At 38.8% G+C, this 17,429-nt stretch overlaps 1 protein-coding gene across 4 annotated transcripts in view; it reads right to left on the bottom strand.

Annotated features, from left to right (window-relative positions):
* Nucleotides 1-288: 288 nt before the first annotated feature.
* The window catches only part of ATXN7 (ataxin 7), an 82,238-nt gene continuing 65,097 nt past the window's right edge, over nucleotides 289-17,429 (bottom strand). For all 4 annotated transcript variants that reach the window (XM_057375328.1, XM_057375327.1, XM_057375330.1 and 1 more), the window contains 8 exons: nucleotides 7,954-8,206; nucleotides 7,035-7,297; nucleotides 6,219-6,301; nucleotides 4,267-4,532; nucleotides 3,669-3,867; nucleotides 2,726-2,847; nucleotides 1,492-2,443; nucleotides 289-377 (listed from right to left, as the gene is read on the bottom strand). In XM_057375328.1, coding sequence (XP_057231311.1) covers nucleotides 360-377; nucleotides 1,492-2,443; nucleotides 2,726-2,847; nucleotides 3,669-3,867; nucleotides 4,267-4,532; nucleotides 6,219-6,301; nucleotides 7,035-7,297; nucleotides 7,954-8,206 — 2,156 coding nt within the window. In that variant the 3' untranslated portion in view covers nucleotides 289-359. The remainder of the gene's footprint in view (nucleotides 378-1,491; nucleotides 2,444-2,725; nucleotides 2,848-3,668; nucleotides 3,868-4,266; nucleotides 4,533-6,218; nucleotides 6,302-7,034; nucleotides 7,298-7,953; nucleotides 8,207-17,429) is intronic.

The raw sequence follows: 17,429 nt of genomic DNA, 5'->3' as shown, positions 1-17,429 counted from the left end.
TATTTCCCCCCAGAAAACATTCGTTTGCCCAGCCAAACTATGTCAAATAGTGGCAAGATGATGTACTCCTGTAAGGAAAATCTCACAGATTTGTAGCAAACAGTCCAGACCACTGTTAACACTGATAAGAGCAATTATGTGGCTGAACTTCATCCAGTGTCCATTTCTAGTATATTCGCTGCTACAGACATGGCTTCAGGGAAATTCCTTGTTTAAGTGACAGTCCAGTAGATTTCCACACCTGAGGACCATGGGAAGTTGGGAAAACTCAAGGCATCTTGGAGTCCAGAAATCCAGATGGAGGTTTTGCTTGTAGTGAAAACTGTCCAGTTTGTTTCTCACCGTGGTGCCTTCAGCTATCAGGGACGGGCCTTTGGCTTGGGGGCAAGAAAAGAGAGAAGGAGCAGTGAGCCAGCCTGTCACAGAACTGAAAACAAACACATTTTATGGCTAACAAGGGCACATTTGCAGGAAAATTGGAGGTACAATGAACCATCATGAGGTTGGCTTCTCTGAATCTTGACAATCCTCAACTAAAGCTCTTCAAATTTAGAATGGTTTCAGCCACCATTTCCTTCCTTACCTCACTGTAATTGTATTTCTCCTTTACTTATATTGCATCGTTAAAAATAATAATTATTACAGAAGTCCAAAAATAGATTCATCTATCTGAAGGCTTTTTTTTTTGGTTAAGTAAACACAGTAAAGTTGAAAAATAAAGGTGAAAATCTTCCTTTGTGGTTGAAACTGAAARTTAAGAAACCACTCAGAAAAAGCTCTTACTGACCTCATGGCTCTCCAGGTACACAGATTTCACTTTCTTTGCAGCATATTAAACCAAGTTTCTTGGATTTTTAATCCTGAATGCACTACTTTTCCATTGACATTTGTTTAAAAAAATTAAAATCCCAAACTAGTTTTTAAAATGGGATCATGAGATCTGCTTGCTTCATAGCATATCTGCTTGCCTTACCTAAACTAAAAAGGTTTATTATCTGATTTATAATATTTAATCTCATTATTACTAAGAAGTTAGWCAATGACACCTTGGGATAATAGGATTATTTTATCACACTATGACAGTTCTGTTATCAGCACCATTATGTTCCACTTTGTWGAATGTTTATTCCTGACACAGAGACAAGGAGTCAGGCTGAGGCACACAGCTCAGTTCCACAGCAGGCTGGCAAGATTCACTTCTAAAATTATATTAAAAATAAGAGGAATAATTTTCATCTGAAAGCAATTCACAGACAAYAGCACCTAAGGAACTTGAAATATCCCACTTAAGGTTTCTTTCATGAAGTGTAGCCTTTTGTTTTAGAATGTTTATAAAAGTCTTGCATAAATGTACCTACCACAAGAACACTCAAAATGAGCAGTGGACAAGAAGAAGAACCACCTTTTACTTGAGCTACCTATTTAATACTTGTAATACAAGCACTTGAGGAGGTATTTCATGCTGGCTTAGTTCTAGACARTATTTCCTACCTGATGAAACAGAGAATTGTTCATCAGTCCTTGCGTCCCTGGGATTGCACCAGTGTGTTTTGCATGAACATTGTTCACCGATGTCAATTTGGCAACTTTGTTTGATTTGCTGCTGCTGCTGTTGATGCTGCTTGAACCAGGTGAGCACTTTCTTTTCTTTCCTATTAATTTGTCAAGGGAAGTATGTGAATGTGAAAAACTGCTGTGTGAATTTACAGTCAGCTCACTGGACTGATGAACAAACGGCCCTAAGGAGAGCGTGGAGTCGCTGCTGTTCATCATCACACTCATTCTCTTTATGGATTCTGCAGGGCTCCCAGTCGGAGGACCCCTCCCTGATTGGTCATGTTTGAGGCTAACAGAGTTAGCTTTGCTAGTCATACAGTTGAGGCCAACGCTGTGGGACGAAGCTGTCACCGACGGATGATAGGAGGTCCCAGAGTTTCCAGAGTTAACCACACAGTTTTTTCTAAAGGACTCTGTGGAATGAGAAGGTGCGAGCAGTGCGGAACTGTTTTTACGCTTCTTTCCTGAGCCGCCGCTGCTACTGACGCTGCCGGTGCTGTTACAGGTGCCACTGCCAGCAGAAGATTCCTTAGGTTTAAAAGATTTGCTGGATTTCATTTTCTGAGGTTTGCTGGGCATAGGTGAAGGTACAGAGGAAAGCACTGTAGGTGTTGAAGGGGATGAAGACACTTGTCTCGATTGCATACTGCAGACAGGATCCACTGCACCCAAAGCAGCGGGGTTGGCATTTAGTGTCGTCCCGTGGGATGGTACCGATTTGCTGTTCAGAGACACGCAGGAAGGAGAGACCAGCGCCGGCGATGACATAACCGTGGTGGGTAAGAGGAACCCTGCTGCACTGACACCGTGCTGAGAAGCAGGCATCGAGTTGGTCCGATGTGGGGCACGGACTGATGCTGTGTTACTGGATGCTGGAGGAATCTTCCTGCAGGTGGACAGAAACACACAGATCAAACCCCACACAGCCACCRTTCCTCAGACTAAATACCCAGTGCAACAAGACTACCTTAAAATGATCATATCTTGGGGCTGATCGATGCCACTGAGCGATTTTATTTAATTGATAGTTAATTGTTGTAAAAAATGTAAAGCATAAACCATCAGCCTTCCATGTAAACACAAGATTATAGTTCTTTAACTAGAATCACAGGTTCCACTTTCTTCTACAAACACCAAGAAGAATAAGAACTCTTTCACTTCTACTCACTTCCACATCTGTGCATTAAGATGCTTCTCCAACATGAAGTCAAGTGCACATCGAATATGGTTCCACCGCTTGTCAAACACGTAATAACCTCTTCCAATTTGCTGACTACCAAATGTGCAAAACTGAAAAGACATKATTTTTATTGACGTTTTCTATTTTCAATGACAACTCCCTGAATAACTATTTGTTTATAATAAATACACTTTTAGATGTTTAAGTAGAAAATAAAAAAATATAAATTAGAGTTTTTATGTCTATGACCTAACAACTATTTYAAATTTTTGGCCTTGGTATATTGAGATAATTTTCCTCTCTTCTGATACTCTCATGTTTAATAGAAAGAGTCAAAGGTGAATTCCTCTGATTAAAAAGAGAAGTTTAGCAGTGTGTCTGTTTATGTATAAACATTATAKACACACACACATATTTATGTAACATCTACTTCTGAGGACCTACCAGCTATCTGCACTTTGCTTTTTTAAGAAAAGGATATAATTAGATATCCAGGCAATACATTTGCTTTTAGTTAGACTAACTAGCTTTTGTCAWGATCTAAACATCAAAATACCTTACTGCTACCTTTAATGTGACGTTGGTAACTTGAGTAAAAATGTGTGTGGGTGTGGAGGGGGGGAGTCCAATAAGAGACTCGTACCAAAAAGACGGTGTTACATATCCTTATTCCAAAACCACAGCCCTTTAGAGCAGTTAGCAATTTCATCTTTAGTATTCTGGCATTTTGGTTTCTTTTGGATTGGGGAAGTGAGCTATGAACACATTTTTTTAGCATGTTTATTTTGTTACTAGTTAAATCTTCACCGCCTACTAGGCCACAAAATAATTTTCTCAAAATATAGCAAAAAAAAAAAAAAAAATCACATACTCCGCAGAAAACAACCCATAAAACCCCAGGGAGAGAGCAAGGTTAACTTTGAAAACATACAGCGGCTGGTTGAGGATGATGACCTGAATAATGACAATCCAGTTTTTCAACAGGCTCTTCTTTTTCATCACATTCTCCCTCATCACTGGATAACCGAGATGCTGGCTCAGCGGCAGGCAAGGGAGGGTGCGGGGACTCGTGGACAGAAGGAGACTCRCTGGGGGCATTTCCACTGTGCTGGGCTGGACAGCCTGGAGGCCTGGGAAAAACAAGCAGTACCCAGGTGTTACTGAACCAAGTCTAGCTAAAAATTCCACCCTTTAAGTATTTACTATGATTGAGAGAAAGAAATCTGCATTAACAGATCCCTGGTATTGTCCATAATCTGCAGAGGGGAGGACAGGCTATGGTGGTACCCCTGGGAAAGCAGCGTTGCCCAATTGTTGCTTAACTGCTTCCATTGATGCAAGTCAGCTTTTACTACTTCAAACATCATCTCCTCCTCGCCAGGAATTACCCTCAGCAGGTAATTRCTAATTGCAGCCAGGCACCAGGCCTGGAGCAAACACACTGCCCCATCCATATCGCTCCCTCAAAAGCCACCTCAYCAAGCTCCCGCTATGCATTTCATACCACTGCATCTGCAGATTTTCCTTACCTTGGAAGACTGGGGGGGTGAGGTTTGGGTTTATTAGGTAATAAAGGCTTTGATTCTGTAAGAGTAACTCCATGAGAATTTTGGTGCAGCTCCTGGGAAGTTTTAGTAGGTGAGGGATGTGGTTCCCTGAGAGGGGGCATCTGCTGATGATGATCCGAATGTCGAAGAAGTTCCTTTTCCCTGGTTTTGCTTTTGTGCTCAGCTAATAACACATCAAATCGTTTTCTTCGACCCTGTACAGCCCTCCGCTGGGTTAAGGAATGTGTCTGYAGAACAGGAATAAATCATTAATCCCGGGCTATGACATTTGTGGAAGTCAAACACTCAAAACACGTGTYTAGAGCTCCAAAACAGAGAAAATCATCACACTCCTGGTTTAATAAACAAATGGAAATATGACTTAGAAAACCAGATTTAAAATTGCTTGGTGCATAATTAGATCCCTGTTTGATACAGAATAACAAAACCAGCAATTCAGTAAGAGGCTTCTTTCAAASCTTTTAAAAACCAAACTGCCAAATTTTTAATAAGTTTAAAACTAGAACCGAAAACCTTTTCTTACATTGATATCGCAATTGCCAACTCCTGCAAAACCAAATAGAAAAAATATTTACTCTTACTTAGGAAAATATTCAACATGACAATGTTTAAAATCAGACTTCTAATGGGAGACTTGAAAAATATTTATAAAAGTACTTTGCTGCCTTCCATATACTAATATATTCCTTGAAAACTAATGTAATCAAATAGATATTAAGGAATTCAAAACATCCAGCAGAATCCAGAGTCAGTCAGGACTCAAAGTTCTTTGAGTATCCTGAACACTACACACAATGAGACCTGTATGTGCATAAATGGCACAAATTTTAAGTAAGGTGAAACAAATGGAAGCTATTTTTCTGAATTGTTAAAATCACACACAATACCTTTTTAATATGGCACAAAGGACTTGAATTGGTTCATTTTAGTAGGCAAAAATTTTTGTCACATAATTCAGACACAAATAAAAATTCCAAAAAGTATTTCATGAGTAGGTATATTCTGAGGAATTGATGAGAAATGTTTTACTTYCTCTTTTTCACTTTTGATTTGCCTATTTCTCTTGTAAAATCTAGCAGCTTTTCCCTCCTCTATTAGCAAAACAACTTCCTCCCCTCTGTAATTCCAAAAGGGCAATGTGTTCAAGTTCAGTTCCTCTGGGTCATTAGTGCCAGCTTCACTTTACCTTTGTTCTGTAGGTGGTTTATTTACCAGACGCTTCCCAAACTGAAGGTAGAGCTGCTTTGCAGGAGAGCAGCAAACACAGGGGATCAARATTTTTGTTCCTTGGAACCCAGTACCAGCCCTCTGTTCCCCAGGATTTTGGAGCCAGAGGATACATTTTGTCTGACTGAAAGATTTTATGGATTGTTTAATTTAGAGTTTGACCTCTAGGCGTGCTCCATGGCTCTTTYAGGAGCTGGCTGGAGCAGTACCTCCAGCAGCATTAGCATTTACACAAATTCCTACCAAGTACCTGCTGCAGACTGCTGRGGGAGAGGAGGGGGTGTGAGAGGGGAAGAGCTTGAATTATTTCAATCCTGCATAAACAATATTTTCAATGCTTATGAGGAATTTTAAAATTCATGGTCTACAACCCAAAGATTAGCCCCAGAGAGAGGAACATGCTGGCTCCCTTTTGCCTACATGTGGAATAGCATGGTCTGTCCCATGTTTAAAGGGTTTATACAAAAATACAATTCTCCAGGTTACTTTAAAATTATTTTTGAATAAATAATTAACTGAACTTCAAAAAACAATTCCTTCTTGGTTCTGGGAAACATGTTTTTAGAGGTACCACTTACAATGATAATTGCTGACAGCAAACACTTGCAGTTCTCCATTTTCCATCACATGCCCCAGGAATTTGAACAAAAACTTCAGAAAATCTTATTCTGATTCAGATATCCTACCTTGCATGTTAAAGACCTAGTACAAGGTTTCCTGGTTTCCACATCAATAACACCACAGTATATATCAGGATCAAATTCTCTCTCTGTCAAGGACATAAAATATTGAAAAGTTATCAAAAGGCATTTTGAAACACAAACATTTAATTTCATTATAAAAATTAACCATATTAGACACTTTTCAATTATGATGCAGGCAAATGTACATATAAAAATGCACAATAAAATTGTACAAATGACTTTTCTACAGTCTCAGAATGCTTATGGTGCGCTGAAGTACAGATCTCAAGTCTACAAGAGTGACTCCAAAGGAGGATTTGATGTTGCCTGTTGGGAGTAGAGATCACCATCATTATGGATYGTGACAAACAAATGGCAGGTTTTTGCTTGTTGGCTTTGGTATCAAGAACTTTTCTACCATTCTATTAACACTCAAAATAATTGTTAAAAAGTGTAAAGGGCAGACTGGGTTTCCATTTTTGTGTTCATGAGGTGCCAGTAGTTTACATTTTCCATTATTTAGACCTTCCATATAGAAAGAAGGCAACTAAAATCTTTATAGAGATAGTAGAAGAATGTAATTTTAAACTGTCAGAACTGATAGGCCTTTGAGATCTGTACAGATTTCTGAAAGAAAACGCCTATTTCAAGGTGTTTGCATCCTTAAAGTGTATGTCAAATTATAGATTTAAATTATAAAATTAAAATAACCTCTACTAGTTAGAGTATTACAGAAGTTTTAATTTACTTCTGGAACTTATTTCTTGATAGGTATTTCTGCTAAAAGGAATATAGCTAATAATAATTAAAAATAATTACCTGACAATCTTTTATGTAAAAATTTCCTATTATTCGTATTTTCTTCAGGTTTCTTTTCCAAAAATGGAGGCACAGAGAGAAGACCTTTACCATTCAGTATCTGTCCAGGGGAAGGCAAGGGTGGCTTTGGTATTGAGGGACAATTAAGGCCAGTCTTTATTGAGGAACTCACAGTAGTAGAACAAGTTGGACCAACAGCAGCTTTCAGTTGGGCACCATCTATCTTTGGATGAATCTTTTCCACTTTGACAGATGGAGTCATACTGTTATTTATGAAAAACAAAGGGAGGAAAATTGAAAAAAAAAATTAGTTAAAATGTTATTATTCAACAATATCTGATCTATTCCCAATACAAATGTAGACCTTTCTCCTATGATCTTTTTAATTTTTACTTTTTTTTATGATGTTCATAATCTCTTCTGTCCTCTTTTTCCCCATTTCCCTTACATTTCASAGTGTCCAGGGACTTCAGAAACCATTATTTGGATTCATGGACAGAGAGTATCACCAAAGCAACTGCACTGGACCCATTACATTCAGCGAGGAATGCACCGTTCTCTTTGTCAGTAAATTTTATCAGCAGTGCTGTTATCTCAYATGTGCAGGTCAAAAATCACCTGAATCAGAGCTAAAATTCCCTTATGATCAAAGTATGCAGATTACATCAAAGAATTAGGAGCCTCTACTAAAGTGACCTTTATTCAAGGTGATTTAAGATGCAGCTTTTCAAAAGTTCTTCTTCAACACAGTTATGAACTTTATCTACAATCTTTGACTAGGCTGCAGGAAAAGATCTGGAGTAGTTTAAAGTGATTTTCTCTTAAACCAAAAACCCTCTGAAACAAAAKGAAACTCCCTTGATATAGCAGCATCTATGCAAGTAATAACATTTAATTCTGTGTCAAAAGGCATACTCACATTTTGTCATGGGGAACTTTGCTGTGCTGTACCGAATGCATTAACCTGTTGTTTCCGCTGATCTGCAGCTTGTCTTTGGGTGATTTCAACAACTTGGAATTTGATGATGATGCACTAGTACCTCCACTGGATGAACGATTGCTCCCACTTCCACTGCTACCTTTGTTTTTTGAAGGGAAAGATGAAATGAGGGAAAATACTGAAGAGGAGGGAGGAGTCAAAGGCGGCTTGCTGGAGGAGCTGTGTCTTCTTTCTGAAAGAGTGAAAAGGGGTTTTAAGCTCCCATACAGAAAGAATTCGTAAATACTTCATGTTGTCATTTACTCCATTAACATTTTTCCTTTATTGGYTTGGGAGGTCCCCTGCCACACACAGAGCATAGAGGATTCAAGCCTCTCTGCAATCCATGAGGTTCCACTCAATGCTGGTCTCCAGAGGGTTACCAGAGTCTCTTTAAGCTTTGGGAGCTTTATTCCTCAGCYACTAAAGCTCAGCTCTCCCCCCATCTCAAACAAAAAGCAAGGGACAATCAACTCTGGACCTCAGACACACGAAAGCCAAGAGACACTATCCTCAGGCCAGGCAAACTTTAATCTCACATTCCCTTAAAGAATTATCKGTAAGTATRTGTCCTAATAGTCAACAATTACAYTGAWTCCAAYATTTTCACTTATACTTCATGAYAAACTATTGGTATGATCTGCTAGAMCTTCAGTATGGAACACCTCTGAGAACAACAGCTCAAATATTGACCTGCATTGGTGTTTTTGAGCATTGYTGTTTTTAGTTTGGTTGTGTTTTTTTCCCTCGTTTCTATTTAGCAGCAACACCAAAAGCAGCAACAGACATTATTCTACAAAAACCTGAGTATTTGAATTAAGAGTGGTCAGATTCTGACAACTGAACGTATTATTTAATTAACACCAAACCATGAACACTTSCATCTTGCTAGCACCATTTCAGGTAAACCAGTGTCTATTGTAAAGGTATTTCTCTAAAACCATGAATTTTCAAAACACCAGTCAGTTCCAGCTCTGCCCACACAGACATACTAATGGACTGTGTGCTCACTGATACTCAGACACCTGTGATTCCTCCATCGATATAATCAAAACCTGCTTACGAGACACTTCTGGTACTCAAACACAAAGCACAGATCTAAGAGACACAAGAAAGGTCTGTCAGGGGAGTGCAAAGGCAGTGGTGACATCTCTTTCACAGCCAAGTATTGGTAAAGGTGCCCAAATCCACCACCGATCAATCTTAGGATCACTTTACAGATTTTGAACTGTGAAAGCAGCAGGCTACTCATGACGTTATAACTACACCCAAGAGTGACAGCCAAGTTTAGAGCAACCTGTGCAGAAGCCTGCAGCACTCTGGAAATGTAAATTAGTACATCTGTGTTCTGCTTGTATGACCTATTTCCCCCAATCTTAAATAGAGCAATAACATGTCACTCAAGTGATGGCTAACCAGCATTTGAAATATGTTCATTAGCTCGGAAAAATTAAAATAATGAATAAATATAGAGCTTAGATTAAGAAATAAACTGACCAACTCCTGTGTGTTTCTCTGTTTAACTGCAAAAACAGATTCAAACCACCTAATAAACCTACTGAAAAAAAATTGCAAAATAGTCATCACTTCTGAATGGGTAATTACCAAAAAGCTGAGAARTCGAGTGTGAAATTCTCAACCAAAAAACCAAACAAATACAGTAACTTATCACCCACCTCAAGGAACAACTGCTTTAAAATTGTATTTAAAACCATTAGTTATTAAAATCATCCACTTAGTTTTCTAGAACCAGCTGCCASTGAACAGTCTGTAAATGAAATATTTTAGCATATTTATGTTCTAGTAAATGCCTGTGCTTCTAATATGATTCAAAGCTTATTGCCAAATGGCTTTTTATAGAAATGGCAAGAATCCCTGAGCAGCTCTGTTAAGTTACTGTTTGAGAGCCAATAGTTCAGTGATGTTACACCCTGAGAGATTACCCTAAGATAATGAGAAACATTGCTCAATACTCTTCTACGTTCTGTATATTAGAAAATTCAAAACCCAAGTGCTTATCACAGTTACAAATAACCTCCAATAAGCCAATGGATGACTAATGCAATCCCTGGGAGTTTGTTGTGATGCCTTTTGCTTTTTAAAGGAAGTGAGAGTGTTACTTTCTGGAAAAAACCTAGCAGATGAAAAGAAAAAGGGACTAGAATATGACTGAGACTCTCCTTGCATTCCATCATCAAGAAGAAAAGACTGGACAAAATAATAATCTCAGCTATTAATCTGGATGATAGGAACACTTATCTTCTGGCAGCTTTAACTGGCACTGTTCTGGCACCAAACTGAGATGCTACTGCTATTTGCATGAATGTTTAATATAAACGTGTTTTAAACTGGCAATAATAAAAAAAAATTACCTAAGAGAACTAAGGCTAATGGCTGATCACACACCAAAGTTACAGCCTACATCTCAGAGAGGATTTCTATACACAGAAAGAAAAAAACAAAACCATCAAATGAACTTGTTCTAGAATTCTGGGACAATTTCTGAAAGGGTATTGTAACATTGCAGGGCTGTGAAATCTTCACTTACCACTTCTGTGTATAGCCACAACTTGTGTTGTCTATCAACAAAACAAGAAGAATTTTCAGCTGATTTTTCATAACCTGCCTAGACCTGTTTTTTTGTTGGCATATGTACAAGTTGAGGTAGGGCTACCACTACAATTTGCTCATATTTAATGTTTCAGTCTTTTTATAAAATTAATGGTTTGAAGTAAAATCTGCTTGAGATCTGTTTTGCAAATCATGTGAAGAGCACTAAGTCTCATCCTGACAGAGAAAACYAATATTATTTCTGAGCCTAGAAAGTGTTAAGCATAGCATATTTGAAATAATGAGTATAGTTATTGACAGACTGATACAGACTTTTACTGGAAAAAATTACTACACAAACTGTCACTGAATAATCAAGGCCACCATGCTTTTYATGCTAAGCATATTATAATAATAAATTCTACTAATCTTCTGCCAAWTTACCATAGTTCCCATTTGTCATTAATTCTGACTCAGCCTGAAAACATTGAAAAATATAACTATCTCCAGGTGTTGAGTTTTCAAATTTTAAAAGTTGGCATACACATCTCTTCCCTTCACATAACTCTTGAGAGGAAAACAATTTTTTTCTGTCATGCTTGCTTATACAACACATCAAAGTGATATTTTCAATTCTGCACCTGTGTACGGTGATTCAAAACACTAAAATGTAGGGGAAGGAGGGGCTTTATTGTTGTTTAGCTTTTTCTGTTGATTTTTTTTTGGTGGCTTCTTTTGCTTTTTAAATATCACAAAAATTTAAGTTTTGGCTTTGGACAAGAACCAGAAAGTCTTCCTAGATGCCACAGCACTGGGACGAACCTGATCTAAAATGAAAGCTGTGTTCAATACTGAACAGATAAACTCCTCCCTAAATATCTTTGCATTTATATTTGTGAAACAATGAAGAAGGGCTGGATAGAGTTAAAAAGCTGTGAAAAGATGACATCCCAGCAAAGGATGTCGCTGCTCCATGACCAGGATAAGTACTAACTATCAAGTTGGAARAACACAACATCTCTGTACCATAGCTGAGCAAGAACTATATATGCATCATGCTAGAGGACACAGAACTTCCTGATTAAATTGACATTGATAATACAAATCTTTTCCAGAGCTTAAAAATGCTTCAACCAGCCCTTAGTCTGGCTGTCAGTTTTCTTTGGTTTAAAAATCCTATTTTCCATTCTGTATTTCCTACTGAACATGCAGTAATCCCTGACAAAATGAAAAAAAAAAACCTGGAAGGGGCAGAAAAAAAAAAAAAAAAAAAAAAAAAAAAAAAAAAAAAAAAAAAGAAAGCTTCTCACCATGTTTGGCTACTACTGCTTATTCTTCTATCTTTGAGTAAAAACTTGGGCTTACTATGATTCATAACTTATTGCTATAATAAAAGAAGATACCCTTTTATAGAAAAAAAATTTGATTTTTTGTAACATGCTGCTTTMTTTGCTGCMTGCTTAMAAAAAAATTAATTAAAAAATTATTTAGGAGCAACAATACTCTTAAAAATTTTCAAATTATTCCTCCCAGGTCTACACTTATTCCCTAAAATCTCGGAAATGTTTTGTGCTGTTCATTCTCTCCGGGCAACAATTAATAGCTTTGGGCAACAAATACAAGATGTACAGATCAAGTTTCATAAACCCATTTTTTTTTATACCGACTCCTTACGTAAGCACTGGGCAAAAAGTCAAAGTGCCCTGTGTCAGTGCTGGTGCAGCCAYGGTAAAAATGAAGCACACCCAGGAGAGCACACATGAGATGAGTTCAGTCAGACACTGAACTTCAGGGAACATTCAGGAAAAAATTTAACATAGGTAAGTGTATTGTTTAGAGTAMGAGTATAGCTYAGACTATAGGATTAGATGTGAATGYTGAAACAAAGCATAAASYCCCCTTTACCCTTAAGCWATTGTTGTTTCATGCCTGTATCACAAAAAGTGTAACTTTAAGTGAAACTTAAAGCAAACTTGTCCTTTTCTCCATCATACTGAGCTTCTGTGTGACTTGTCATTTGAGAAATTAAGACAGGCATATTAAAACAAATWCCTTTTCCTGAGGATAAAAAAATTATATTCTGTCAGTAAGAGTATTCCATTCCTAGAGTAGCTGTGGAGAGCTAATGACTTGGTCTTCTCATTTCTCCAGGAAGATCAGAGACATGACACGACAGCAGAGCAGACACTGCTRTGGAAGGGCACCTCAACATAGCTCCAGATTTCACTCAGCAAGCWACTAAAATCCCTTTTGCAGCTCTAGCCCACCATCACTCTGATCTCACCAYGATAAAGATCAAAGAAAAAAAAAATGAGGTCCATGAGGATTTTGCAGGAGAAACCAGGAGCTAAAACAATCACAGGCATAGCAGGCAAATTACTCTTCCTTTGCAGCCATCCTGGCAGGGTGCAGCTGCTTGGTCTGWGCAGGAGCTTGAGCTGCTGCTCACTCACTTATTGCTGCTTCATTATCCYGCTCTAATCACGGGACCTAGATACCAAGGATTCTGCCTTAATCTTCCACTGATGTCCCTTTAATCATCCCATCAGTTCTGTGCCACTGTAAGTCAGGATAAGGTCAAACATCTTCAGTTGGGTGGTGTTTGACCTTACACCTTTAGCTGAACAGAGAGCAGCTGAACAAAGTCCTCTTCACTTCAGCAAGAAGGTTACAGAATAGAATACTTAGAATATTTATGGAGCCCAAGCCACCAGTWTGGCCACTGAAGTCTGATGGGCACCAGCACAATCTCGTGTCCTAAGATGCTCTGCCTTACTGTTTTATAAAAAAAAACAACATTGCTTTGCATCTGGCAGCTGATATTATTGTTTATCACTCAATATTAGCAAAACCACAAAAAGAAGCCAACTGATAGTCACATATGTTTGTGGTACTAAGAAACAGCCATATATAATATCTTTTATACAGACAGTGGCTAAGCAATACTGATGSAACCTTACATCTTGCACTTCCTCACTTGAAAAAATATTTAGCACAGTAAGTTTATAGTTTTTCTAGACATTTATTTTGGAGAACCGAAATCYACTCACAAGTGATCACGGTGCAAAATTTGTTAGATAAAGGTGTGTTAGATTATGTGTAAGCAGGGTCAGTTTTGTTGCTGCCATTGAAAAAAACAGAGGGAGAAGTGGAAAATTATCACCCTCGCTAGTAAGATTCTGAATGCCAACTTCAGTCCTTCAAAACATTTCAAAGAGGAGATAATTCTGTAACTATAATTTAGGATAAATTACGCTTTTTATGGTATTACTACAGCATAGCCAGGATGGATTTAAATTCTTTAGCAGCACAYACTACCTGGGCAGGAATGCCATCTCCTCTTTGGTAGCTGCTGCAGAACAGCCCCAAACCCAGCACACCTCCCTGACATCCAAGATTGCCACCACAGAAAAGAGGGAGAAACAGATTGCAAACACAGCTATTAAGAATGTAACAATAAATTGATGTATTTAAATAAATAACCTTCAARTACTTCCCTTTCCCAACTGCTGCATCTCCACAACTCTGTTCATTACCAGCTTTTCCATTTTTCCTTATTTGTTACTAATCCTTTCAAACCCYCTTGTATTCAGCACACAAGCAGTTCTGTAATCAATTTCCACAGGATTTAAAATTCCTCCTTAAAATACATGGGTTTTCCCCAAGAGATCTAAAACAGCCCTTGAAGCATCAAGCATAGTGCCATCCCAAGCCTGCAGACAGACTGGGGCTTTCTGTGTTGTGCAGTGGCCAAGTGGAATTAAGGACACTTTCATCAGGTTTGTTTCAGCTATTCAGAGCCCCCTCAGACCAGTAAAACTCTTGAGAACAATGTGGGAAAACTGATAGAGGCAGGACACTAAATTATTCATGGAGCAGAACCACAAGCAAAAGATGGAGCCTGGGAGACCAGCTGTTGGAATGCCTCCCCTCACCACCCAGAGAAGGATGTTCACCCCATCCTCCTCCATCCTCCTTTTAGCCCAGGTAAACCCAAAAGCCAGGGCTTTAACATCTCAAAAAGACCGTGGCCTAACATCTAAGCTCAAACTTCTGGTATAGTTCCCCAGTGAACTTGCCAAGAAGTGTGGTCAGTAACTGTCTAGTAAATCTGTTAGGCACCAGAACACAAATATGGCAAAGTTATTACAGAARGACAGTAGAGTATCTTAGATGGTAATCGGGCCATGGGGAGATTAGAACATCCCCATTATGAGCAGTAATCTCTGAGTAGCTTGTTGATGACATGACAATACCTGCACTGTCTGATTAAAAGGTAGGTATTTAATAAGTTGTTTGTTTGCTATTAAAAAAATTAATTCTTATTTGAAATAAATTTCAGAAAAGCCACAGTGATGATAAGGAAGAGCATCAAACAGACAAAGGTAAGCAGTACAGATCAGCAGCACCTCAAGATGCAGTATGGGTCAGCTTTCTCAAAAATACAAGACAAYAGTTTTCCAGCTGTCTATGCTTACCCCAAATGACATTAATGAAAGGCTTCAGTTTTTMAAAAAAAATATAAAGCAAGTTCAAAATAAATACCACACCCCAACATTATTCCAAAGTTTAATAAAAACTTTGGTAAACAGGAGATTAATAAAGAATGGTGTGTTGAAATATGCAAATTAAGAATGAAGAGAAGAACCACCACCTAATTTCTGCTTTTCTCTCTCTCTGCCCATTCTCTACCCAGAAATTAGGTTTACATCTTAAAACACCATGTTCTTYCTCTTCAGCATCAAAAATGTTCCTTAGAAGACCTTACCACATAGTATAATATTGTGTCATGACTTCAGATTAGCTCCCCTGCCTGGCTTTCATTTTCCTATTGCTTCTATTCACACCAGATTAGGAATTTCAATATTTTCCCCTGTAGCTATTTCTTTACATCTAGCAAACTGTAATTGTTGAATGTTGACTGTCAGACTTGGTTCTGCTACAAAAAAAAACCCAACATGCTGACAATAAAAACTTGCTTAAAAGCTCTTAGCGAACCAAAACACAAAGCGGGGGTTAAAGATTAACTCATAAAGGTCTGAAGATTGGTGTAAAAGAAAGGCCTTGAAATAGAAAGCTCTGCACACAAAAGAGATCAAGAAGAGTGAATTGACTTTGTTTTGAGCATAGAAAGAAGAGGAAATATCACAGGGCATACACAAAAATASTGATGTCAGCTAAGGAAATCACATTCTTTGGTTTTGTCATTAACAAACTATAGGATGAAAAGACGCTGAGAACAATTTTTTTTTATGTACTGCATAACTAAGTAGCAACATCCACTGCCACAACACACAAGAGCTTTGTAAGATTAAAAAATAAAATATAAACATGCACATCGCTATTAGAACTGGCCAACTATAAAGCCCCTCTCGTGAGGAAGAGTCGAGGAAGCACCGACTGATGGAACTGAGAAGGAGCTCCCGGGCTCTCTTTGATGTCATGCCCCTGCTGTCACACCTCTGTTGTCACACCCGTGTCTCACCTGTCTCAGCACACRCACACCCGACGGATGTGACAACCCATGTGCTTCCCTTTGGCACACGGGACACTCTGCACTTATGGGCAGTGCCCATGAGGGATCCAGTTGGGGTTCTGCCTGAGCGGCTACCACCCCACTTTCTGTTCTGAGGGTTTAAACACAAAATTTTTAACATAATTTTAAAATTTTAAAAGTTTAAAATTTTTTCATATTTCATGATGAAAAGGATAATGGGAAGCAAATCTGTGGTGAGGAATTGCAATGTTTATCAAAGTTCCAAAATTTGAAGTCTCTTGGAACGTAAACAATCATTTTGCAACAGTAATGGAAAACAAATAACTCGGTTTCTTCTTGAGGTCAATTCCTTACATTATTTTACCCCAATTTAACATTTTTAGGCATTAATAAGTTTTGAAGGATAAAAAATTATCATTGCTGCTTATTTCATTAACACTGGTCAATCACAATTGGCATAAAACAACTGTTTCATGTTTAAAAACACAGGCCACGTTAACTATGCACTAATTAAAAAATAACTGCAGCAAAATCTAAGGGAAATCACTAATACAGTCAAACGAGGGCACAGACTTACTGTGTCTGCACAATAATGTCTTTCAAATTAAATATTACCAGCCTTTTCACACTTCCTTTTGAAAGAATGGAGCAGTGCTGTAATTAGGATGTGCTAACTAAAATGTTTGTGCCGTTTAACCTTTTAAATGAAAAACATGACTGCACTTGACACAGGCAGGCTGTGCCTGTGTTTCCCATTTCCTCCAGCGCTGAGATGGAACAGCACAGACCATCCTGCCCACAGCCAGCCATCCGCAGAGCTGCAACAGSAATGTGTTTGCCCTCCGATTTATAAATTACACGGATGAACACACTCAGAAAAACAAGCTAAAATGAACACACACTTAATAGTTTCTTTAATTAAAATTTTGATTAACAGMTGCCAATTTACCTAACGGCCTGACAGGACTGCAATCAGCTGTCTAAGGTTTTGACTGCTATTTTCTCTCTTGCAGTCTCCCCATCCGAGCTGTGGCTTTTGGGGATTTTCAGTTTGKGCAGGGAAACAACTCCAAGCAGCGTCGGGCGCTGCCGGGTACGGACTCTGGCAGTCCTGCAGTTCTGGAGGATCAGAGCTGCTCGGTTTGTCCCYGTCCGCGGCCAGCTCGCTGCCTGCCTGCTGCTGGAGCTGTGCCACACGGCTCCGGTGACATTTCACAAGGGCTCACGGGGCCGCTCGCAGCGCTTAATCCCCGCCTGTGGATTATCCACAGAGCCGGCCCGGGCCCAGGGCACCGYGGCATTGCTGCCATCCTCGACAGGGCCCTGCAGCTGCGGAGCGGCCCGGGCACCCTGCGGTCAACAGCTGCCC

This window comes from Malurus melanocephalus, unplaced genomic scaffold, assembly GCF_030028575.1.
Source record: "Malurus melanocephalus ecotype Western Australia unplaced genomic scaffold, MMel_1.1 scaffold_245, whole genome shotgun sequence".
Taxonomy (NCBI): Eukaryota; Metazoa; Chordata; class Aves; order Passeriformes; family Maluridae; genus Malurus; species Malurus melanocephalus.
Note: the sequence above shows the minus strand (reverse complement) of the source record. Positions and strands in the feature narration are given on the sequence as shown.